The following is a 27,785-nucleotide window of genomic DNA, read 5'->3' on the forward strand; positions in this document are numbered from 1 at the left end:
GTTACTCTCCAGCACAAACCCTACTCTAACTGTGGGGCCTCTATCACTGTTTGGCCTGTCCTTTATGTGCTTGCTACCCACCTCTGACCACAAGAACATGATCTTCGTGACATGGCATCAGTCAACAGCGTCTAAAACAGTTACCATCTTGTTACAAGTAAATGCTCAACAACGGTCTTTCTACACAAATAAGGATACATATGAAACATAACGTACGTTCACACTAGGGGTAGGAAGTGTGCCTGCTGTCCTAATACACGATCTTCTTGAAATATCAAAGGAGTAAGAAGGCTATTGCCAGTACTGCAACAAGATAAATCTATTACAGGGGAAAAGGAAACAAAGAACTGACCTTTAAGTTGCAGCAAAAACAACAAGGAACACAGGTAATGTCAAAGTTTATTCACATAAAGTTTAATCAGTCAAGTTAATGAAAATATCAAAAATTTTGAGTTAGTTATGGCAACAGAAATGTAACTTTTGTTGCAGATAATACAGCATTTGGTGTTTCTGTCGAGAAGCTATGCTGCCGAGAGAGCAATTGCATTAAATCTTAACTCATCGGGGTCACGCTCCATGAACTTCTTGCACACTTCTATGGCATCCTATGGGAGGGAAAGAATAAGTTTTCAGTTTATAAAGTCTGTGTTCTTCTAATTCATACTGATTTGATACTAAAGACTTCTTTTCCAACACGAAATGAAAACGAAAAATGTCAAAGAATGAACAGGTGGCAAACTAATTTGCTCAGCATAAAGTCCAGCAAACACTGCCACCACCTTCGCCTGTCTGCTTCCATGACTGAGGATCAAATCTAGAGTCTTGGCAAGCACTCACACAAGAGTCTTACTCAAGTTGTTCAGGCTGATCTTAAACTCACTCTGTAGTCAGGCAGGTCAACTCCCATTCTCTTTTCTAATTTTTCCAAGTAGCTGTGGTTATTAATCTCTGCTATGAAACCCCAGCTGATGAATACTCTTCCTTGAGGGGGTTTTCAAAACCTTTTAACCCATGAGGCGTGGCAATACAGCCTTTAATTTCAACCCTCAGTAGGCAGAATTCTTCAAATTCGAGGCCAGCATGGTCCACACAGCCAGTTTCCAGGCCAGCCAGTGCTGTTTACATAACAAGATTTTGTCTGAGAAGTAACAAAATTTAAAAAACAACTTTTAACCTGAAAATTACATAATTCCTTGATAATAAACCACACAACTTGTTCCCATTAAAAGATCTCTAAAATTAGGATCAAGTCACAACTAATGGTATCTTGGACTGAATGGAATATGACCTAAAAATGAGCAACTCATTTTTATCTTTTTCAAACTTAAGCTTGTTCACACAGAGTTCTGTAAGCCTCTTGCTTGCATAGTTTTAAGACTAATTCAAAATTTTGGTTGGGGATTTTCTAAAAAGATCAAGGACCCAGAAGCATCCACAAAAGAAAAAACACCCAGTCATCTTTCATGAAGTTTAAAGAGAATAAGAAGGTCAGGAAGGTTAAAATGGGCCAGTTCTTTTACTGTTACCTCTAACAACGTCTCATCACTAGTTTTCCCATGGTTAATTGGAAACGGTTTCCGTCCATCTGTGGAAAATAGACAAATAGGTAAATTGTTCCTTGTTGTTACCAGAGAATCTATCTTACCTTCCATTTCCTCTCTTACAGTGAATCAAGGAGAGTTAAGTCGTTTAAGCAATACATCTTAAAACAAGGACTTTCAAATATGTAACCTATGGCTTTAGCTTTCCCCAAATATCACAATTAGTATACTTATACTATTTACACTTAAAAGTATGAGTTTGGATTAACACCAACTCCAAGCAGAAGCTTCTGTTTCTGGTTTCTTCATTTCAAATAAGCACTTTACACTGCTGCACTTTCTTTCCTTAATGCACTGGGGGAAGGGGTAGGCTTCTCTGGATTACTGCTGGATGGTCCCCGTATTTACAGTGCACATTTTAACTAGGCATGTCTATCTTCAAATAACAATTCCGGCTTTATGTATTGGTCCCTACAAAAGAAAATGCCCAATTGGCCCATAATAATAATAAAAAATTTTTTTTTATTTTTCAAAACAGGGTTTTTCTATATAGCCTTGGCCATCCTTAAACTCAAGTGATATGCCTGCCTCTGCCTCCTGAGTGCTGGGATTAAAGGCATGTGCCTCCACTGCTCAGCAATCATTTTTACTCCTAAAAATACAAACACTTTTTTACCTTTAAAAAGCTAAATCAGAAGATTTTATGTAAGAATGGCATAATTTTATCAATGAAAAAGACATACAACTGTGGCTTAATTGAATACTATCAATGAAAATAACATAAAGCAACAATTCCAACAACCTAGGTCTATTTATGCAAATTCACAATCATCTTCAATAAGCTAGTACTTTTCAACATTATAAAAAAGTCCACAATGACAAAAGCCAATGCTAATTAAGTGAACTGATCTATATCCAAATCTATAACTTTCAAAAACAAATAAACAAAAAATAAACACAATAATGAAATAGTCTTATGACAGCTGCTCATTCCTCAATAGCCCCTCTGTCCTACTGCTGGAAGAACAGATTATATGCACTATAGTCTACCCCACACAACTGTATTGTTCACCTTTTAATTTTTATGTAAAAGCAAAACAATGCAGGTTTCACCTCCATAACAGTAATAAATAACGTGTATATTTCCCTGGGTTGTATCATTTATATTCTGATATCTTATTAGACTCTAGTGAAGCAATAAACTTTCCTGAATAATTTTCATTCATAGGCAAAAGTTTAAAATAATGTAGAATTTCAATCAACCTAATAAGAGTAAATATTAAATAATTGGTCTTGAGATGTCAAAGAAAATGAGCACAACAAAACTATATACTATTTCATTCTAACATCAGTTTAGAGCAACGATAACCCAGGGGCTGGACAGCCAACCTTCAGTTGGATTTTGCTACTGATGTTGTGAGGTAGGGGACTGACCCAAGTACATCAAATATGTTAGAAAACACTCACTGAGCTCTATCCTTGATCCTCGTTTAATTCGAGGTAGAAACTCACTACATTGACCAGACTGGCCTTGAGTTCACTCTGTAACCCAGGTAAGACTTGAACTTATGATCGTCCTGCCTCAGCCTCCCTAGTACTAGGACCTCAGGCATGCACCACCAGGCTTGGACTATTTTTATATATCTGTTAAGAATGGTAACCACTGGCCAGGCACAGTGACACCTTTAACCTCAAAACTTGGGAGGTAGAGGCAGGCACATCTCTGTGATTTTAAAGATAGCCAGGGCTATATAGTTACACCCTATCTAAAAAGAAGAGAGGGATAACAAAACATAGAATAATTACTAATTAGCATTGTAGTAGAAAAAACAGACAGATATTAACTAAACCAAGTGACAAAAGTTAACATCATCAAAAATGACAGAAACGGGCAAATGGCCTTCTGACCCAATGCACTAGGAAGAATGTAGCATCACTCTTGTTATACTCGTGCCCCAAAATGCATAAATCATGAGGGAAGAGCAGACAACCCAGACTGAAGGAAAACCTAAAAGTACCTGTCCTATCGTCTTAAATAAATGTCAGTGACAAGAAAGACAATAAAAGGTTGAAGAACTTTTGGGATTCAGGGAGACAAAGACACAGAACAGGGCCATAGTGCTGGGTTGACTTCAGAACCTCTAAATGGCATTATTGTGATAAACACATAACCAGATCCTTAGGCACTAATACATCAATGTTGACTTCATATGGCAGTCATACAGAAAAGTATTCCCCTCTTTAAGGAAATACATAAAGAGCTATTAAAGGATACTACAGCATCATGTCTATAACATATTTTCCAATGTTTCAGAAATATTAACAGGATCTGACAAACCTAGGAGAAAGGTAAATGGAAGCTCTATATACTATTCTTCTAATTTCCATAAATATCCAAAATTATTCCAAAATACAATTTTTCAAGCTTACTTTTAAAAGGCAGTAATACATCAGTTAAAATATTTTAAGTCTGCTTATTCTGTCTACTTGGAATTCACCATTGAACTCCAATATGCTAATTTATCCAGAAGGAGTGATTCGTTATTAAATATGTTAGGAACTTACTGAGGCCTCAAGGAAAAGAAATGATCATTAAAAACCAGAAAGAACTTGGTCCTTTGCATCAGTTAACCTCACAACTTAGTGAAGAGTAAGTAACATTGCCAAGCAAGTGTCCTGTAGGAATCACCTGCATCACCCTACAATCAGATAGTCTTAAAAACAAGATTACACAGGATGGAGAGCGCAGTGGCAGACTGCTTGCCTCCCATATATGAGGTCCTAGGTACAATCCCAAGAACCAATAGTGATTTTAAATAACTGTTTTCTTAAAACTTGTATTCTTATTCATAAATTCAGTATGAATTATTCAGCTTGCTCAACATTCTTTTTGAACTTATCAGGACCATTAATGTCACTCATATTGGGGTAATGACAATTTCTGCTGAAGGAGTCAGCAACTGTGCATATTTATTTGTTTTGCACCCACCTCAATTCTCTACAACGCTTCTAAGACTGTGGCTTTCTTTACATTTCTCAATTTCTTTAAACTCACTTGAAAAACTCTAATCTCAACAGTCTCTAATACATATAGTTCTATATATTTTTAAAATGTTAATGTGTGTGTGTGTGTGTGTGTGTGTGTGTGTGTGTGTGTGTGTGTGTGTATGTACGTGTGCACCTGTGCATGAACCCATGCATATAGAGGCTGTTGGAGGGTACATAGTAGGAGCTGGAGTCATAGGAGGTTGTGAGTTGCCTGATATAGGTGTCGGGGACCTGAACTTAGGTTTTATGCCAGAACAGTTATGTCCTCTTAACCTCTGATCCACCTCCAGTCTAAGCTTACCTTTGATGTACATCTTTCCTTCTACCTTCCCTATTAGCCTTTAGGCTCAGAGAATAATCCGACCAACCAAATTGAGGGGTTTTGTTTTTGTTTTTTAATTTTGGTTTTTTGAGACAAGGTTTCTCTGTGTAGCTTTGGAGCCTGTCCTGGAACTCACTCTGTAGCCCAGACTGGAACTCACAGCGATCCGCCTGCCTCTTGCCTCCTGAGTGCTGGGATTAAAGGCGTGTGCCACCACTGCTCAGCGAAGGGTTTTGTTTTGATTATTATTTTGTTTTATATGTGAGTCTTTTGCCTACATATATGTCTGTGCACCATACACATGCCTGGTGCCTGCAGAAGCCAGAAGAGGGTGTCGTGTCTGATCCCTTGGAATTGGAGTTACAGACCCTTTTGAGCCACCATGTGGTGATGGGAATTGGACCTGGGAGCTCTAGCAGGCAGCAAGCGCTCTTGACTGCTGAACCTTCTCTCCAGCTCTCCCCATCCCCATCGGTTTTTACTACAACTCTTTCTTTCTCACTGTTGTCTTCCAAACATCTTGGATGTTACTTACTGTCTTCTCTATCAATTCTCTCACTCCCAATGGCAACATCACTTTTATAATCTCTGATTATACAGTACATTTACTGTTTCTTTATCAATTTCAGTAAACAAAGTGGGAACAGTCCCATCTACAACAAGTAAAGCCTGGTTATTTCTCTCCCCAGGATAAATTAAAATAGTTCTTACCTAATTCATAGAGATGCCCATCTACATGAACTAACGCAATAAAATGAAGATCTACTTTTTCATCTATACTTGGTGCCTAGAATAGGAGGGAAAAATATATTATGTACATTAGTAGTTAAACAAATCAATCAAGTACAAATAAGTGTACATAAATAATATCAACTGACAGAAGACAACATTTATCCAATATAGTTCAAAGCCAATTACTGATATGATGCACAGTGACCATGTGTATGTTTGTGACACCATGTTCACCATCAACAAGGAAAACACATCTTTCAGTCTCACCTAATCTGGAAACTGAGCATTTTGTTTAACTTGGAAACCTCACTGTCCAGCATAAGATGCTGTACATGTGCACAGCGTATGCACAATGTACACTGTCCAGTGAAATGAATGACTGAATGATTTAAAACTTCAAAATATGAATGTTAAGACATTTTAATTCTTGACATTAGGAACTCTTTTGAAGTTAAATTTTAGGACACCAGAGAGTGGGCTATTGCTTGAACTTAAAAATCTTATATTTTGAACAATGCAGTATAAACAATCATTCTAGATTCAAACAGCTTATAAATGAATAGATATAAGGAAATAGTCCTAATGACTATAACTGGAGAAAATAAAAAATAACATACAATAAGCTGTAACCTGTATTTCTTTCTTTTCTTTCACTTTTAATGAACAACTTGCTATTAAACTATTACCTCCATTTTCCTAAGCTTATCAAACTCAATTTACACAAGCAATGTTCACATTTCTTAGACATTTGAATCACTTAGGTAAAGTTAATACACAAATTGGCATTTTAGGATATATATTAAATGTGTTAGCTATTTACCAATTCTAAATTAACTGAAATGAAGTGCAATCACAGCTAAATACATACGGAACTTCAACTGTATGAAGCAAAAATTTCCAAGTAGCTGAAATCAAATTATGCTTTTTATTACCTAATATATTTTAAGTAACACAGTTATCTTAGAACTCAAAAGGTTTCTCCTTCAAATAATTACATATTTTTCAATAGTTAAATGTGAATGTTTTGATGCAGAAATTAAAGTTACAGAATAACCATTACTTTTTATTCATTACTATTTTATTTTGTAAGGCATACAGAATGTCTCTAAAAGTTTACTGACATAATGATTTATTTAATCTTATTCTTCTGAAATTATTTCCCTTGAGTTATGAGTGAAAGAAAGTCTTCACAAACTGATGCGCAAACTAACTCTCATTCATTTTAGCCTAGAACTAAAGAATTCCACAGTTGGTACAAATCAAAGTTACATAGTTTTATCATCACTCCGTTACTGTACCCCTCTTTACTACAGGCCCCTCTAATGACAGGGAACTGCCAGGAAGCTTTGAGACAATCTATTCCACCAATTTGACAGTTTTGTAGAGTCATGTCTCTTATTGAGGCTAAAATATGCCTCGTGTTTTCCACTATGCTGAACAAAAGCCTAGTCCTTCTTGAATCTAATAGTGCCTCACATATTTAAAGGCAATGATAATGGATTTCTTTACTTCCCTGTCAAAAAAATACTTGTGATTATTCAATCTTGTATCATTTTATCAGTGACTAGAAGAGAATCTGGTCTTATCAAGGCTGAGCCAAGGCAAATCATTATAAATTCATTACAAAACAGAAATGCTGCAAGGAATTCCTTAACTGAGAATCTTATTATACTGACAGTAAGACAATTTTTAAAGAATATCAAGAATCTGAAGCCTTTGAGTTATTGTTTTCATAAATGATTTACTTGAACAATTTCCCTTAAGAACTAAACATCATATAGCTTCCATTTTTCATATTTGCCAGTAAAGTGCAAGGTCACTAGAGGTTAAAAAAACTTCAACTGGAGTTGGGGACTTGAATGTGGAACCCAGTCCCTGGGAGCTTTGGGTTTCCTATCTGTTTTGAGGTTTAAATGAGTATTAAGCTTATAGCTGTAGTCGACTGAATCAGGAGTTTTATTTATTTATTTTCATTTTTTAACTTTATTTTTCTTTCACATGTCTGCATGTTTTTCCTGCATGCATATCTGTGTATCACGTGCATACAGTGCCTGCAGAGGCCAGAAGGGAGTGTCTGATCCCCCAGCTGGATTTACAGAATGTTGTAAACCACCATGTGGGTACTGGGAATTGAACCCTGGTCCTTTGAAAGAGCAACCTATGTTTTTAACCAGTGAGCCATTTCTCCAGCCCCACCCCCTTGAAGTTTAAACGAGATTGTGAAAATATTTGTCAACTGTTAAACACTACATAAACCTTATATATTGTTATAATATTAATACATCATCACAAACAAAAGCAAGTATCAAATCTAATGTATCAAAATTATGCACCAATGTCCCTTTTAAGTAAAAGTGAACATTAAAATACAAATCTCAAGCCAGGTGTGCTGGCACATGCCTGTAATCGCAGCACTTGACAAGCTAAGGCTGGATGATAAAGACTTTGAGGCTAGCCTGAGCTGCACAGCGAGATCCTGTCTTAAAACAAAAAGCAGTATGAAAAGCCTTCTGACTTGTCATAAAAGGTAAATGTTTCAACTTTCCTCAAAACCTCATTATTTCTTGTCAGCTTTATCCTTTGACCAACTAACTCCATTAGTCTGAGAGTCTATCGTCTGCAATCATTCAACTGCCCAACAAATATCCCAGGAAATCCAAGAGTAAGCAAGCAACCAGTTCCAGCATGTCTTCCTGTCCAAAAAGAGTCAGCAAACAACTACCACACATATGAAAAACAGAAGCTGGAGACCGGTAAGTTCTGCCTACGGTTTTTTATCTTTTGAATCCTCAATTTAGAAGGCTTCTCAATAATCCCAAAGAACTAAAAAGTTATAAATAAATTATCAATGCATTCACTAATTACTAAATATAAATTTCACATTAGAAAAAGGTTTAAGGTATAATCATAAGGCAAGGATGGAATGCTGTATTTGTTTGTATTGGCCAATTGATCACATAAACCCAGTCAGGTAGCTTTATATGCTCATTTGCATCTTACACTTAAGAATCCAGAGTAGGAAGGTGTCAAGTAACACATGTGATGACTAACAAGTGATGGCCCCTGGACTACAACTCATGCAGTGCAGCTCCAGGCCATGTTCTTTAAGCACTATGCTATGGAAATGTTTACAAAGTGATAAGGCAATGGAACTAATATGCAGCAACAAACAACAATACACAAAAACATAAAACTGGAAATGCCAAATAACATGCTCATTTATGTTTAGAATTTTAAAATACAGAAGAAATTATTCATGCTTAGAATTAAATGAATTGTCCCCTGATCAGAATGTATTAGATTGCACTCTGTCCTTCTAATTCACCTTTATTTCTCACTGTGTCAAACAGTACATAGCACAGCAGAGAAGCACAAATATCAAATGGATGGATGAATAAAAATGACAAATAAATGCTGTAGTCTGGTGAGAGGAGAGAGAGAAGGAGAGAAAGGAGAGAGAGAGACTAACAAGCAGTCTGTTGCTATTCAGCACCAATGGAAACTGTGTGATAACCACACTGATACTCGGTGGAAGCAAACGCTTAAAGGCAACTGTTGACTTGATAGTTTGAAGGCAGCTTTAAAAGGGTAAGTGAGGGGAAGAGAGGATATTTGACATTTAACTGCTTTCAAGTGTTAAAATGTATGCATATTTAGGCTTCTTGCTTCAAACTCTGTAACGATTTATAGAAATAACAGGTTTCTGTGGATGTATGGCACACAACAAAGCTTTCAATTACTGCATTTCTAGATGGGCTCTGTCAAACCACAGTCATTGCCTTCAGTAGCTTAGAACATCACAAGGACAAGAGCATGGTTGCTTAATTCTGCAGTTTATTTTAATGTATGAGAACTATTGGAATTCTATCAACTTGGATATTTCAGGCCATATGTATATGCGTATTATAATAGTTGGCTGATACTTTTAGCTTACAAGAGAAGTAAAATTTGTAGGACGCCTATATCAATACACAAGGAGCAACTCTCCACCTCCTACTTGGAAATGATCATTAGAAACTGAATTGGCAGGAAAGATCGGATCAAGATTAAACCAGGTCCCTGAGCCACATCAAGGAATAAAATAGCTTAGATGCAACACACTACACCATGAAGGATTCAGATTGAGGACAGAGTAAGTAAAGTGACCCAGAGCATGGCAAGAGACTAGTCATGCTCAGAAATATGAAAAAAAAAATAATAAAGGAATAGATGGCAAAGAACTCAGGATACATAGCATTTGTTGACCTAAGTTATCTAAGTGAAATCAGAAAGCTGAAGGGTAAGGAAACACACACTCATTTTAACAATTCATAGGAACTTAGTGTTATCACAAATGCCAATCAGTATTCATCAACAGGCACATTTCCTTACATCCACAGGATATGGAGTGGAAAGATGGATGTTCACCAAGGCATGGGCAAAAGTCAAGCTAGACTGCAGAGCATGGAGGTATGCTTGCAATCTTTTTGGGGTAGAAAAAGCTAATGGTTGAGTGAACCAAGAGAAAAGCACTTTAAAGACTGGAGACGTTAAGGAAAACAAACACACAAACAAAAAGACTGCCCTTGTCACTGGGAGAAGAGATGGAAGGTTGACTACACTTACAACAGAATGGAGACCCAAAGATGGCAGGCGTAAGAAGGGTCGCCAGCGACGAAGACGGAGAGATGGACTGGTAGCCTTTGCAGGGCCTACATGGTTACGTTTGACCCAGGGCAGGGATGCATGGTGACACAATGATGAGGCCTTCGTTCTGCAGTGGCTAGAATGAGGCTGTGATGAGGATGGCGAGGAGGACTACATAATTAAAAGAGAGAATATTTTACTTAGACCACGTTACTGGGTGATCATTTATCCTTAAAGCAACGTATGGTCATACTTGCATTCATATGGTCAAGTACTTTTAATAATTGTATTCTAGTAAAAGATCACATATGAATGTTGCTTAAAATGGGTAAAGTGGGAATTTATAATCAAGCACAAGGTTATGTTACATAACTTTTTAAGTGCACATCTGAAAATTTACATATCCTCATTTCCATTGCACAGACTCATGAAACTAAAGATTTAAAAGCCACTAAAATAGTATCACTATATATATATATATATATATATATCTGGCTTTAAAAACGTAACACACAAAATCCACGTAACACAGACAAGTCACATAAAGAACAAAAGTGGAAAGAAAACTGAATCATAATAGGCATTGGTAAAAACAATTATTTAGATAGTATAAACTCTGAAAGGGAGTATACCCTTAAATTTACAAATAAGAGCAAAACTAACCCCTCTGAAGGTGATGACCTGAATCAACTAATGATCCTTGTTATTGGCTGACAAGTTACAAGAAAAGCATTACAGCCTCTTGTCCATCTTTTGAGTAAATAGTAACATTATACAAAATGTATATCACTTACATCAAGTACTCTCTGAAGTGCTACGTATCTATCAGTTCATTAATCTCCCAGAAACTGGTGGGATCGTTACAACTATATTCACATTTGACAAATCAGAGGAAGCAGAGTACAAATGGGTGAAGTGACAGAACCTAGGTCATGTTGGCAGCACATCGGAGGACTGCAGCTAAACCCAAGAGATGAGGTTCTGGAGCTAAATGGTCCTAGTCACCAGCACAGAGCCTGTGTAGCCAAGAGAAAGGTTCTGTTGACAGCTTTTATTACACTAGGTTATAACTGTCTTATATCATAAGACAGAGAGAGCCAAGTGTAATTGTCTTAAGGATAGATACTGGGGATGACTTCCCAAATGCTGTGGTTCCGCAACATATACAGGATGTAAAACTAACTTATCAGTGGTAACCCAGTCATCTTATGACTGTCACTTTCAACAGACAGCAACAGTATATGAGATTTATTTCTAGCCTGACAAAGCCATTACCAGTATAACTACAGTGAGAAGAAATAAAAAGACGTCGTCAGTTCTTTGGGGACACGAATTTCACCCGCTATGACATCAGGAAAGTGACTTTAGCTTGAAATGATCTCCAAATCTCTTCGGACCTTTAAAAGTCTATGACCCTTGTTGGCACTCTTGATCTATGTAAGTTAAACACTAGCCTAAAGCAAAACTGCCATTTCCCCCCCTTGGAGGTTTAAGTTCAGCATGTTAGCCAGCATTCATAATATTAATCATCCACCAGAAACATATAAAGAAATCCTACACTTGACTCCACTTGGGAATAAAGGTGAATATAATAGTGTTTGCTCTCACAGACTGGTGCATTCAATCTGAGTTCACTCAAATGAGAGGCAAAGGGAAGAAGAGAAAAGATGAATGAATGAAAGAGGGAAAATGGAGTAGAGTGAGATAGGGGTAGAGACTAAAGAGTAGTGGAGAAACACTATTTTCTAAGAATCTAGGGAAGGAAAGAGTATCATATCATTGTCACACAGTGAAATAATGATGGGAGGTTGGTAGACATGAAATGGAAAAAGGTATTCTGGACCAAGAAATCACATTAAAAGACACACACACACACACACACACACACACACACACACACACACACACACAACAGGAACAAGTAGAACATGTTTAAGAATAGGTGCAGGATTTGATTTTTACCTTTCAATCTAATAAGTTGTGTTATTTTCCATGGGTGCTAGCAAAGCCGTGAGATTTCTAGGTTACATGTAATTTTACTATTCACAGCACAAGGAGGATTGGCAAGTCTATGTGCAGGCACACAAGGACGTTCGTTGCTGCACATGCAGGAGACTGCATGTCAGGAGAGGGCTGTTAAGTTGGAGGCCAGTGTTTCACAGCAGGCAGGAGGCAAACAAGCACTCTGTCCTAGAGGCCGACACGCTCTCTCATTCCTTTAAGTTGCTTACTACATACACACATTTAGGTATTAACGGTCTCATTCTTGGGTTTTGTAAAACAATTTTTAAAACTTTTGTTTTAGTAACTTCAAATCTACAAAGTTACAGAAGCCACAAATGGTACAGGAAATATCCAGATACGTCCTTGATGCCCCATATGTTTGATCATTTGTACTTACACTGTCTTCCCTCATAACTTTTCTTCCTGAGACTATTTGAGGGTAAACAAAACCCATTTATTGGTATGGTATCCAATATTTTCACCCAGAAGCACAAACGTCTCTTTATATCCATGAGAGAATGGCTCCAGAAATGCGGGTATTCTCAATTGTCTTATATAAAATCTTGTAATAATACTTCCATATAATCTGCATGCATCTTCCCATATACTCAAAGTCACCTCAATTACTTCTTACAACATCCAATACAGTATCAACCCATGAAAAGTTAATGTACTGTATCATTTAGAAAATAAGGACAAAAATGTCTGTAGATTTTTAGTTTTTTTTTTTTTTTTTTTTTTTTTTTTTTTGGTTTTTCAAGACAGGGTTTCACTGTGTAGCCTTGGCTGTCCTGGAACTCACTCTGTAGACCAGGCTGGTCTTAAACTCAGAGATCCACCTGCCTCTGCCTCCCAAGTGCTGGGATTAAAGGCATGTACCACCATCACCTGGCAACAGACACACTTTATATATATGTATGTTTTTTAATTGTGTGTTGACTGTGTGTGTGCACAAACTCATGCACAAGAGTGCAGGTACCTTTGGAGGCCAGAAGAAGGCATCAGATCTCCCAGAACTGGAGTTACACTTGGTTGTGAGATACCTGAAGTGGGTTCTGGGAACCAAACCTGGGTCCTCTGGAGGAGTAGTACACGTTCTTAACCTCTGAACCATCTCTTCAGCCCTGACCTGAGACACATATTTTTAAAGAATATTTTTGACCCACAGTTGGTTGACTCTACAGATGCAGATATGATGAATATAGAAGGTCAACTAAGTATAAATCAAGGAAATCTCTCATAGTAACAGTAGTGCAATTATCATCTATGTTTTTATACTAGCACAATATCTAGATTGTCTAATCTCCAACCTATATGTTAATTTTGTTGGTTCATCCAGTCATGGTCTATACACAATTGTCTTCCAAGACTGCACACAGTGTCACACACCAGTAGTTCCAGTAAGGGAGGCTGATGCAGGAGGATCACTTGAGTTCAGAAGCTCTGGGAGTTAGTGTACTACGCTGATAGGATATTCACACTAAATTTGGGATCAATATGGTGACTTCCCTACAGTAGAGTGCCGCCAGCTTCTCTAAGGAGGGTAAGGAAAGGAACAGGTCAGGGACTAACACAGACTTCATCATTTATTGTGGTTCTTTAAAAATCATTTAATCTGGAACATTTCCAGGAGTCTTTGTCTTTACGACATGTTAACATTTTCTAAAAAATATGGTGTTATTTTAAATTATGTGTGTCTGTATGTGAGTGCACATGGCATGTGTACAATTTCCCAGAGCTGCCAGAAGAAGATGTTGAATACCTGGAGCAGGAGTTAGAGGTGGGTACTAAGAATCAAACTTGAGTATTTTTAAAAAACAATAAGTGCTCTTGACCACGGGGCCATCATTTCTCCAGCCCCCCTTTCCTACATTTTAACTGTCATCTTTCTGTGAATTTTATTTAAAATGCCCTCTTGTAGACATCATAGTTGAGCCATGTTTTACAACTAAGTTGATAATTTTTCTTCCAACTTACATATCTACATTTAAATGTCTTACATTGTATTAATTGCATGTCATTTTTTTCCTATGGTTAGATTATAATCTATATTGTTAATTTTGTTTTCTCCATTCTTTGTTCCATTGTGTCTTTAAAAAAGTATTTTTGTGATTCTACTTACCTTTACTATAGGTATGTTTATACTTTTAAAAAAATCTATTTTAGCAACTGTCTTAGGATTTATAGTTAAGTTTCTTTAGTCCTGGTGTTCTTTTTGCTGTTATTGTTGTTGTTTGGTGTTTCAAGACAGGGTTTCTCTGTGTAGCCCTGGCTGTCCTAAAACTTGCTCTGTAGACCAGGCTGGCCTCTAATTCAGAGATTCACCTGCCTCTGCCTCCTGAGTGCTAGGATTAAAGGCATGTGCCACCACCACCCAGCTGCTGTGTTCTTCAAATAATAGCACACAACTTGATAAATATTATCAAGAACCTCATAGCAGTATTATCAAAATATTTTCTCCCATTCTTTATACTATCATCAAATATTTTTACATATGGTAAAAATTTCCAATATGTGGTTACTGTTTATTTAGACAATTCAGGCTTCATTTTTGTTTTTGGAGATAAGGTCTATGAAGCCCAATTTGGCTTCCCATTTGACATCCTCCTGTCTCAGCCTCCTAAGTATTGGGATACAGATGAGTGCCACTGTGCCCAGCTACACAATTATCTTTTTAGTGTAATTAAAAGTAAGAAAAAAATGTGGCTGGCAAGATAGCTCAGGTGTTAATACCTACTTGCTCTTGTTCGATTCCCAGCACCCACATCAGACAGCTCACAACCACCTGCAATTCTAGCTCTAGTGGGACCTGATGCCCTGGCTTCTGCAGGTACTCACATGCGCACACACATACCCAGAGATAAAAATACAAATAAATCTTTAAAAATATTTTTTTAATTACCTTTACTTGTCCTATCTCCAGGACTTCCCAATTTCTGCATGGGTCCAAATTTCTTCCTGTTATCACAATGTTTCTGCATGGAGAAATTCTTTTATATGTCTTACAGTGGAAACAAAGTGGGAATGAGTTTTCTTCATTGTTGTTATACAGGTTCTATTTCTCCATTTTAAAAAGCTTTTTCCACCGAATTCTTTCAGTACTTTAAAAATAGTATCTTATTGTGCTCTACTTTGCATAATTTCTGATGAGAAATCTTGCCATAATTCTTTCTTATCAGTATCTAATATACCTGTTTCTTCTGGGTCTTCTGAGTAGCTTGAATATTTTTTACTTATCTTTTGTTTTTCTAAGTATTTGATTATCTGGGAGGGTGTCTGATGACAGGAATATTTATTCTACAGTGTTTCTGAGGTTCTTAAAGATGTGGCCAGTTATTTTTGAAAAAACAGTTAACCATTGATTCTTCTGATGTTTTATATCCAAAGGCCCCCTTTCCCTATTACCCCTCTTACCTCTCTCTGCCTCTCTTTTTCCAGGATTCCACTTCTGTATACTAACCAGTTGAGACTGCCCACAGCACCTAGATAATCCTCTGTCTTTTCTTGTCCAATAGACTTTTTATTTCTTTTTGTAGGTGAAGTTACTTAAGTAACTTTTAGTGCTTTGTTGTAAAATTCACTAAACCTGTTTTTAAACGTGTGTGAATTCACATGCATGCGCACATGGAGGATGGAAGACAACCTTGGTCACTGGTCCACATCTCTCACCTTGCTTGAGGCAGTCTCTTTTACTATTTTTCTGTTCCATACACCAGGCTAGGGGCTCATGAGCTTTGGGAGATTCTCCTGTGTCTGCCTCCCATCTCACCATAGGAGTACTGGGTTTATAGACACTCATGATGCATGTCTGGCTTTTCTGTGGGTTCTGCGGAGCTCAGGCTTGCCCAGCCCAAATACAATGAGTTTTTTTTTTTTTCCCTCAGTTTTTCTGACTCTACTGGAAAGCTATTAAAGGCATTCTTCACCTCTGGTCCTGATTTTTGAGCCTAGCGTGTCCATTTCATTCTTCCTTAGAGTTTTCAACTCTGCTAACTATCTCCCCTGCTGATACATGTTGCCCATCTTGTCCACTTGAACCTTTAGTGCCATTATTACACATTCTTTGATAGTTCCAACATCGACATTGTATCTAAGCTTCATTCTGTTGATTGCTTTGTCTCCTGACAGAGTGCTGATGTACTTTTTCTTGCTATCTTTGATTAAAAGTCAGACACCTTATACAGTATGACAGAGACAGAGATAAATAGTATCTACATTTGGGAATGGGCATGCCCCATCAAGATGTCAGTGCAGAGGTATGACTCTTCTAATCCATCCAGAGGTCGAGCTGTCTTGTTTTGTTTTTGCTATAGTTACCCTCAGTACAACAGTGGATGAAAATTCAGCATTCCCACAGTGCTGAGACTGAGTACTGGGTGACTGAAGTCTTTATTTTTCAGTTCTTGCTCCATGAGAAGCTTTAGGCCTTTGCCCAGAGCCTGTGCCTGAGGTCTTTCTTCATGCTACACATCACCCTCACCTCAGTACATAGGGCGCTTTCTTGTCTAACAGTAGTGATGTAAAGTCTTCCTTTGTTCTTGTTCAACATCTGTCACTGGTAGTTCCTTAGTTCCTGTACACCAAGCACAGGGCTTTTCCAAGGATTCCCTGAGTAGTAGAGGATCTCTCATAGAGATCCCAGAAGGAGTTTTTTTTGTTCAGGGTTTTTAAACTTTGTTCTCCAGAAAAGAAGAGCCCAGGTAAGTCCCTTCCACAGTGGCCACTGTTCCCCTCCTCTGCACCTTCACCTGAGGCTATTTCCTGCCTTGTTGGCCTGCAGTCAAACTCCTTTGTACTCAGTGAGATCTGTAGAAAGTGGGTGTGAATCCTCCCTTTGGGGCTGCTCACAGGGACTCTATAGTCTCTTGACAGCCTGCAAGAGTTTGCCTGTCACAATTTGCTAAAATTTATAGCTCTTTTGTTTTTACAAAAGGTAGATAAATCTCTGTGTTTCCTTTTTCATCAGTCATATTTTAGATGCCTACCTATCTATCTCAGTATCTCCACAACATTCTCCAATGCAACATATTAGTCTTTAAAGAGCTCTATCACAGAGATGATGCACTTTGAAGACATTGCACTTTTAGAGTGTCCCTAGTTTTCTACAACTATAAACAATGTCCTAATGAACATACTCACACAAATCTCTCTATACACTGATCAGGCAACAGTAGCCACAGCTAACAATACCACATACCAGGTGTCCTAAGATACTAAGGCTATAGAGTCCCACAACAATCCCTCAAGATAGAAATTACCATCATTTCTAAACATGAAGATAGAGGTTTCTGCCCAAACACTGTCATAATATTTATGTGCGATTTTAGCTCTATTTCTGCACATCATATTTTTCAGTGTAAGCATATGTGGCAGAGGAAAGAGTGGGGGGGGGGGAGTCATAATGCCAGCTCAGTATGTTTCAAACATCAAGAATTCTATGTTTGTATGTGTGACCAATGGTCTACAGTATTAAAATTTGTATAATATATTATTATACTGCCTTGTTTCCCATAATGTAACAACAGTTAAATGGCCCTTATCCAAAAGTGTTTCCAATTTCAGAGCTTTTGGAATTGAAATTGTACCTGGTTAGCACCCCATTTCAGATTCTGAACTTGGATTAGGGATATTCAATGTGTATTTAAATGACTCCTACACAGTGAAGCTATTATTCAGGGTATTATTGCTTCTATGCCAGCCTTAAGGGTTTAATAAGTAAATTTTCTGTTTTATTTTATTTTTTGAGACAGAGTTTCTCTGTGTAGTCTCAACTGTCCTGGAACTTGCTATGTAGACCAGGCTGGCCTTGAACTCAGGAACCCTGTCTCTGCCTCCCAAGTGGTGGGATTAAAAGTATGCATTATCATGCTTGGCTAATAAGTAAATATTTGAAATTTTAAATACTGAAGCAGTACTCTAAATTTTCACCCCATTTATAGTTGCTTATAGCTTATAATGATAATCTCTCTCTCATAACGGAATCCAAAGCCATTAACAATTATCAAATTAAAAGTACTAATAATACCAATGTTTGCCAAGACATTAACAAAACTCTATGTCCCACTGGCAGACTACATTGGTATGTCGATGGTGTAATGAGACTTTACCTACACCACTCTACATAGAATATGCAAGGATATTATATAATTCAAGAATATTATAGTTTAATTCCAGATTACTGTAATAAAATGAAAATAGAAAGTCACATAATTTTTTATTGTTCAGTATATGTAAAGTCATGTTTTTACTAGCTACAGTCTATTAAGTATACAGAAGCATTATGTCTAAAAGTATCATATACAGATCCTAATTAAAACATTTCATGGTGAAAATGCTAACAATAATCTGAACTGTTGAGAAATGATGCTGAAACCTTCAATTAGTTAAAAAACAAACAATCAAACAAAAAAAATAGTAAGGAGAGAGAAACAAAACAAGGGATAATCTGTAAACCTGTATCTTAATTCTAGTTCTTCACACAGATACTTACTAGGAATCCAAAGACATTATAAAAATAAAATGTTCTACTTTTCCAACAGAATGGCATTAAAGACGCTGATTTAAAAATGTTTTAAATAAAAAAACTAAACATTCTGATTCTTATTTAAACTCAAAGTTAGAGGGAAAAAAAAAGAAGAGGAAGAGGGTAATAGTGACTATAATTACTCTAATTCTGGGTAATCTAAGATCAATGATTTATCTGGAGGCAGAAGCCATATAACTAGGGCTCTTTAATCCCAAAGTGGGATTTGTTAACACCTGGCTTCAATATCAATATTTTCCATAATATGGAGAGCTACCTCACTCCATCAATGTCAATAATTTAACTGACTCATAGATGCATCTATTATCATTTCTACCTGCATTTCCCAAATGTAATTCTAACTTCCTTTCTGACTGTCAAATTTATAACTATTTGCAGGAAGGAGGTAAATAAAAGCATAAATTCCAGGTCCTTAAAGGGAAAATTTCCTTTCACAGATCATATGCACATACTCTATACATTTTTTTAAAAAATGTATTCTTCCAATAGTTTAACACCAAGCAATTAGAATTGCTATAAAAGCCAAAATGAAATTACCCAGAACTTTAAAAAGGGGGCAGAGGACCTTCCTAAAAGTACTTCCCTGGTAAAAACCAAATGTCTGGTAGGTGACATCTAAATTATTTTAAAATGCTACAAAAATAAGTATATTTTGGCTTATAGCCAAAGCATTTTCATTTAAATTTGTCATTATGTCCATAATTACATTATAACATGTAATTTCCTGAACATGAAAGATACTTAAAAACAATTTTCCAAAACACATATAACATGACTACCAGAGGACTATGGTTAAGATTTCATGGGAAATTTGGGGGAAGGTGGAGCAAAGTTTTAGATGGGGTCTCACTACATTCCTAGGCTGGCCTCAAACTCTTCCTGTCTCAGTCTCCTGTGTGCTGAGCATTTGCTCCTGCAAAGGACTTGGGCTTGATCCCAATACTCACATGGCAGCATGTAACCATCCATAACTCCAGTTCCAGGGGATCCAATGCCCTTTTCTGACCTCTGCAGGTACCAAGCACACATGTGCTGAAATCTAGCCTAAAATTTGCAGGAATTCATTTAGAATTATATTATAATTTTGATTTTAAGGTTTAGAGGAAATTTAAAGTTGAATTTAAAATAGAAAAGTAAAGAAGTCAGATCCATGCAAAAGATAAAAACTTATCCCTGTTCAGTTGGCCAAGCTGTCAAAATCAAGCACAAACTAGAATCAAAATACCTAAACTAGCACTACAGACTCCACAGGCAATGTGCCCCAGAGCCCCTTTCTTCACCATATGCAGCAGATGCCCACAGCCTCCAGATACTCTTGCCTGACACACACCCCAATGCAAGTTAACAACTGTGCTTTCACTTCACTCTGTAATGTAGCACGAATCTTAAAAGTTCTTATTAATAAAAATAAACCCAGAGCCCAGGTGTAACACAAACTGTTAGAAGGTCTTATTAATAAAATCAAACCTGAGCCAGGTATTGGGGTGAACGCTGAATGACCAGAGAAACAGAACAGGCCACAGCTACCTCGTCTTGCCAGTTCCTCAGCTGATCCTGTTTCCTCGGACTGGAAGCTTCTGAGTCCTTATCCAAATGGATCTCAGCTGAACTGTTTCTCAAAAGCCTGAAAGCTTAACTGGGCCATAGTTCCTCATCCTCACGCCTTAAATACCTTTCTGCCTCCTGCCATTACTTCCTGGGATTAAAGGCGTGAGTCACCATGCTTGGCTGTTTCCAGTGTGGCCTTGAACTCACAGAGATCCAGGCGGATCTCTGCCTCTGGAATGCTAGGATTAAAGGCGTGTGCTACCACTGTCTAACCTCTATGTTTAATATTGTGGCTGTTCTGTTCTTACCCAAGATAAGTTTATTAGAGTGCATAATATTTTGGGGAACACAATACCACCACACTGTAATTTTTAATGTTCAATGAAATTTGAACTTACTGTTGTCAGGCTACCTAAGCTAAGGTTCAGAAATTCCTTTCATATAATTTGAGAGTAGCCCCAAATAAGCTTCTCATTAAATGCAAATTCTCATTAAGAGCCTGTGCCTCTTGAGCCACCAAGCCTAATGACCCAAGTCTGACTCCTGGGACCTCCAGGGTGGAAGGAAAATCAACTGCAGAAAGCTGGCCTCTGACTTTCATACACATGACATGGTATTTACTCACATGCATACAGGAGTACACAAAATAAAGGTAATGAGATATTTTAAAACCGTAAACATCTTCACTTCAGTTTGCAATGAAGCCATAAACTGTATCTACACAATAAAGATACAACTTTAAACTTGTCTCCTACATTGACAATATGCACTGGCTAAGTCAAAAGTCACCTAGATTCTAACTGGCTGGATCTGTCTGTCTGTCTGTCTGTCTCTGTCTCTGTCTCTGTCTCTCTCTCTCTCTCTCTCTCTCTCTCTCTCTCTCTCACACACACACACACACACACACACAGAGAGCTATGTTGCTATGAACTCCGCCATCTGTTTTTTTTTATTTTTTTGGTTTTTCGAGACAGGGTTTCTCTGTGTAGCTTTGTGCCTTTCCTGGAACTCACTCTGTAGCCCAGGCTGGCCTCGAACTCACAGAGATCTGTCTGTCTCTGCCTCCCAAGTACTGGGATTAAAGGTGTGCACCACCACCACCCGGCTGCCATCTGTTGATTTAACCAATCAAAGATTGAAAATTCTATTATATATTCTTTTCTTAGTATTCCCTAACATTTAATATCTATTAATAAGTAACCTACAGATGATTTTAAGAACACAAGAGGATATTCATAGATTATATGCAAATACTAAACCATTCCACTCAAAGGACATATAAAATGAATAATGAATAAAAGTTAATAAACATTTTACACAAGAAATCTGTTATCTATGAGTGTTCCTGGAGCCAATCTGTCCACTAGAAATACTGAGAGACACACTGTGTGTGGTAGATCCTTAATTATACATGCCTATCTGTCACTACATACTTGGAATCAGAACCTTACCCAATGATTAAACAGACTTGCTTTTAAAAGTCAGCAACACTAACCTGGCCAGATTACATTGTAATTTCATTAAGTATTAAATTTGATTTTGTGACTTAAATTCATTTCATAAATTTACTAAAGATCTTTGAAGGGTCATTAGAAATGAAACCTTATTTCCCTCTGTCAGAACAAAGATGACTTCTGAAGACAAAACTCTTTCTTATTCATATTCATCATGCACAGCCTCTGACACAGAACATGTGTCACTGGCTTAGTTTGCCAAGTAAAGGAAAATAATTTATGCTATCGACTGAAAGCCTTAGGAATGTCTATCCCTTTAGTTACACCTAAAAGAAACCTCTTTGGAAGAATCTGCAATGAACACTTGGGTAAAGAATGATATTTAATAAAGTCTATTTTTAAGTTGAAAAACTAAAAATATAAGTATCAAAATTAAGGAAATGGAAAGTAAATTCTGATTTACTCACCTGAAAGTATGCAAAGAACTAGTTTTGAATAATAAAATATTCATATTAAAATATTAAGAAAAATCTCCTTTTCCTCAGCTGTTTAGATTATGCTAAAAAATGCTACAATTAAGTATATAACTAAATGCTAAGTATATTTATGGCATACTTTCAATTTTGACATGTTTATTTAAAAGCATAGTAAAATAACATGCTTTTTGTAAGCTAGAAATATAAAAACGATGACTGTGATTTACATGGAGGTTCTCTGGCAAACGATGTGAAAGCAGAGTTTGAAGGCGAAGTATACTGGAGTTTTTCTTTCTTGCCTTCATGGATGATTTGCAGATTTTTTCCATTATTGCACTGTGGACTATTCATTAACAATTAAAAATACTCATGCTACCCAAACCATCATGTCTGAACAGAACCTTTTAATCTACATGGTAGATGCCCAGACCATATCAACTTGGAACCACCTGCCAGGTTCTAAACATTCTGAAAGGACTTAGATTGGATATTTAGAGTCCTCTTTAAATTAAGTAAATATGCTTATACCTAATTATAGTCATTTCAAATCAGTAACTATTAAAATATTTAACTGCATTTAGCATTGGGCCACATATACGTAGTATACACGTAGAACAACATTTTTGTCAATGGAAACTTAGCTTAATATAATCTCACTAATTTTTTTAACATGGCACTTTAAAGAAAAAAAATGACAAAATCACTGGAGAAATGAAATTCAAGTACAACTAAAGACAATCAATTTATTGTTTCTCACTCAGTCCATTCCACCCAAGGAAGAATGATCATCACTTTAATCAAATCATAAAGTGGCTACACAATCTGCCTACTGACGTTTTATTGTGCTGTGTGGCCTGGCACGGGGGCACACACCTGCAATCCCAGCACTTGGCTGGCAGGACTAGAAGAGGACCACGAAGCGAGACTGCCCAAGTTCGAGTTCTGGCTAAGCCTTGGGGACAGTAGCTGAACCTCACTGTGCCGCAGCTGCTTCATCTGTAAGGGAGATAATACCTGTAATCCTAAAGCTCCTACAAAGTAAACAGCACACACTCTGAACCGCTTCCATAGCATTGTGAAGGGGAAACTAACCTAACAACACTTTTATTCTTACTATCTAAAATCCAATACAAAATGGTGAAGTAGCAAATTAAAAGAAATCGCAGGATAGAGAGACTCCTCCATTGAAAACTACTCATAGCCACTCTCCTTTTTTTTTTTTTTTTTTTTTTTTTTTTGGTTTTTCGAGACAGGGTTTCTCTGTGTAGCTTTGTGCCTTTCCTGGAACTCACTTGGTAGCCCAGGCTGGCCTCGAACTCACAGAGATCCGCCTGCCTCTGCCTCCTAAGTGCTGGGATTAAAGGCGTGCGCCACCACCGCCCGGCTATTTTTTAGGTTTAATTAAAAACAAAAAAAAAAAAAAAAAAAAAAAAAAACCCTATCTTTCAGTAAGTAAGCAAAACTAAGTGAAGTGGGCCCACTGTCCAAACTTCCGGACTAGCCAATATCTGACAGACAGTAATGGTGAGGTAGTGAAAAACATCCAAGTAACAACTCCACTGTGGCCACAGCCAATCTTCTGAAAAGACCACTGAACACTAGTGACTCAACTTAACAGACTTCTCATTTAGTTTGTAAATCTCAGCATGCAATAATCTCCCTGCCCCTCCATTCCCATCAAAATGTTCTGAGTGTAGAAAATCGCCATCTGTGATCAACTGCATGGTACACTATTAACTACTAGCTCCTTTTCCTCTGTCCACTCCTTTTAATACCTAAGTAACCCTGGAATTTCTTTTTGCCTCGCGGTTATTCTCCCCTGAGAGCTCACAAGCTTCTACCCAAACATAAAAGACTAAAGATATCTGCCATGACCTTTAGACTTCTATACATAAGCTCAATGCCTTTCACAGGTCAAAAACACTACATTCCACTATGAAGTAAATAAATTTCATGATCTGAACCCAATTAATAAACCCAATTTGATAAACACTACACATAGCATCTCTGGTAGCTCTAAAATGTCCAAAAAGTCCAAGTTTCCTTTTACCTGGCTTCATTCTTATGACGGCTCAGATTAGTTTTTCTCAATGCCTAGTAAAATAGCATCACCATCTATATTTACTGACTGCCCATTAAATGTCAGGCACTATTTTAAAACAGCTTTTGAAATCAACTCACTAATAATCTTCATAGCAATCTCATAAAGTGGGCAATATTATCAGTAGTTTACACAAGGAAAATATCTTGTCCACACAAATAAACAGAGGAGTCAGTATAAAAACCTACATCCTATGTTTTAACCTTGATACATTATTTTTTTACTGAAGTCTATTTTAGCCAGCATACATGGCAAACAAGGTGTGTGTGTTGTAATGGGACCCACATTTTAGCAAATGATTAGAATGAAGGGATAAATGAAAGGGAGAAGCAACTCATTATAGATTATTTTAAAAGACCAGGAAGAAAATAGCATATTATGATAGAAAGACAGGTAGACAGTGAAAGAAGGCCTCCCTGAAAAAAAAATGACTGATATCTGAAAGATGAGAAAGGGGCCACACCATCTCTGTAACAAGAAGAGGTAGCCCAGACGGCTCTTGTGTTTACTAGGTTATGGAAAGTCCAAATATGGTATTAAGCTGATCATCATACTAAAACCAAAGTTCTATTACCAAATCTCTATTATTTGATAGTGCCCTGATTAGGTTTTGGTTGGTTTATTTTTCGGGGGTTGTTTGTTTGTTTTGTTTTGTTTTTGTCAAGTTGCCACAGCTAGAAATACAAATTGGGAAGAGGAACTTCAATTGAGAAAAGCTTCTATCTGCTGAGTTTGTAGTTAATCAAGTCTGTACATCATGTTCTTCATTAATGATTAACGTGTGAGGGCCCAGTCCACTGTGGGTGGTGCTATCACTGGGAAGGTGGTCCTGGGTTGTATAAGAAAGCAGACTGAGCAAGCCATGGGAAGCAAAATAGTAAGCAGTATTACAATCTCTGTGTTAGTCCCCACCTCCGGATTCCCACCCTATTTCCTACTCTGACTTACCTTCATGATCAACTGCAAACTATAAGGGTAAAATAAACCCTTTCCTCCCAAGTTGCTTTTGTTCAGTGTCTTTATCATAGCAATTGAAAGTAAACTAAAACAAACAGGTCATAGGATGGTCTAACTAGAATCCTTAGAAGAAAATAGACACCAAACACATTCATCTTCATTCTCAATCTCTCTTGCTCTTTCCTCCCCACATCCTTCAAATCTCCCACTCCCAAAATGCACATAGAAGTTATCAGGAAGCCAGGGAGAGATGCCTGACAGCACCTTTATCTTAGACTTCTAGCATCCAAAACTGTGAGGGAAAACATTTTTGTTGTTTAAGCCACTCAATTATATTTTGGGGGCAACCCAGGCAAACTGGCTTGGGTGGGAAAGACCTAGGTCTTGTGTAGGAACTGACAGAACAGTTGGAATAGAGAGAATGTGTTAAAACTCTGAAGTCCACAGGCAGCAGGTGGCAAATGATTCTGAAATAAGATGAAGAAAGCAAACTGCTCCTGGTAGAGGTCGAAGTTTATTGTGAAATGGATTTGAGAATATACAGTGTCAGATTTTTTTCTTCAGTGACAAGAGGTCATTAACATATAATTACTAGGTGCTACTAGAAAGATCATCTTGTAACCTCACAAACAAGGAACTGAACTCATATAAAATGTTAACTGTGCTCTAGTGAAATATTTACTGCAGAACTCCAAAAAACTAAGATTTTTGTCTTTTGGTTTTTGTTTCATTGTGTATCCCTAGTTAATCTAGAGCTTGCTATACAGATCTGGCTGTGTTAGAACTCTCAGAGATTCTCCGGCTTCTGCCTCCCCTAAGTGCTGAGATTAAAGTTGTACGTCTGACTGTATGTACGGCACCATATGCACGTAGGTACCAACAGAGGACAGAAGAGGGCATCAGATAACCTGTAACTATAGTAACAAGCAGCAGGAAGAACTGTTGTGGAAGAACAGTAAGTACTCTTAACTACTGAACCATACCCTAGCCCATGAGACTTTTCTTTTTAAAGTTTTTATACCACTAAAGGCATTTCTAATCTAATACTGGAAATAGTAAATATGTAGTGAGCCTATGTGCCAAGAACAGTTCTGAATAATATAAAATGTACAAATAAACCAAACATCAGTCCTAGACCTAAGAACCACAACAAAAGATAAAATTCCCTACCTCATAAGCTAAGGTACCATCTATTTATGGGAGGCATTTTATATACCACTAAGGGAGAAATAATAGCAAGTAAATTATGACAACAGTTCGAATAGGTCTTAACTCTAGAATTATTAAAATGTAGGGAAATGTATACCACTGTTTGTCTGTCTAGACAGGGTCTCACTATGCAGTCTAGGTGAGTCTGGAACTCAATGTGCACAACAGGTTAACTCAAATTGCTGATTCTCCTGCCTCAGCCATCTCAGTGCTAAAATGTAAGATTATATCACCACAGTTTGCTTGAAAAAAAAAAAACATTTTAAATAGCTAAGAAAGAATATGAAAATAAATAAAAGCAGAACATTGAAGTCACATGAAAGAGTGCATAGAATAGATCAAATATATACAGGTTATAAGAAGTACTTTGTATAGAGTGTCACATTGAAGCTAATTTGAAAGCTAAGTAGAAATCAGAAATGCAGATGCTGAGAGAAGGAACATTTTCATAAAGAGAAATTATTAGAAAAAAATAGCAATAAAATAAGATATTGGTAGAGAGAAATATTTTCAGAAAAATAGCCAGAGTAGTCAGGATTAAGAGAAGCTGTAAAGAGGCTGAAATTGACACAGAAACTTGAGGAATGGCCCTCAAACTATTTTTTTTAACCCAATGTGTCTTAAGAGTCATAATGGACATAAATGATATGGCTCTAACAGTGATTCTCAACTGTGAGATCGTGGTAAAAGAGATTAACTCTATTGGGAGTAAGACCTGAAAAAGCCCTCTAAAAAATGGTACATTCCTTCCACTCCACCTTTGAGAATCACTGCAGTGGGAAAACAAAAGTCTGAGTCACTGACTGAATTACAATTCAAGAAACGTAATGGAGTTAAAACTATAGGAAAATGAAGGGCAGAAGAGAAGGCACAGATAATAACCTCAAGCAAGGACAGTGCATTCTAAAATGTCAGTAGGTCATTCCCGTGACAGCCAACTGGCATCCACAATCACAAAGGATGACGAAGTTTCAGTCTGAACAAAAAGAGATGTGACTATCATTCAGGTAGTAAAGCCATAACATGGATGGAAATCCAGAATGGACATGAAAGAAGGTACCACAAAGGCAATTTTCTGGAATTGAAATAATCTTATATTGATCTGCCTCATCACCAGATTTTTTTTAAAGACTTATTTATTTAATATGAATACAGAGTTCTGCCTGCATGTATGCCTGCAGGCCAGAAGAGGGCACCAGATCTCATTACAGATGGTTGTGAGC

General features: G+C 37.2%; 1 protein-coding gene across 3 annotated transcripts in view; it reads right to left on the bottom strand.

Moving 5' to 3' along the window:
- Positions 1–387: 387 nt before the first annotated feature.
- Positions 388–27,785, bottom strand: part of Uchl3 (ubiquitin C-terminal hydrolase L3) — a 48,665-nt gene continuing 21,267 nt past the window's right edge. For all 3 annotated transcript variants that reach the window (XM_059273259.1, XM_059273261.1, XM_059273262.1), the window contains exons 6-8: positions 5,623–5,698; positions 1,527–1,585; positions 388–605 (exon numbers count right to left, since the gene is read on the bottom strand). In XM_059273259.1, the coding sequence (XP_059129242.1) occupies positions 522–605; positions 1,527–1,585; positions 5,623–5,698 (219 nt within the window). In that variant the 3' untranslated portion in view covers positions 388–521. The remainder of the gene's footprint in view (positions 606–1,526; positions 1,586–5,622; positions 5,699–27,785) is intronic.

The sequence above is a fragment of the Peromyscus eremicus genome, chromosome 9 (genome assembly GCF_949786415.1).
Source record: "Peromyscus eremicus chromosome 9, PerEre_H2_v1, whole genome shotgun sequence".
NCBI classification, from domain to species: domain Eukaryota; kingdom Metazoa; phylum Chordata; class Mammalia; order Rodentia; family Cricetidae; genus Peromyscus; species Peromyscus eremicus.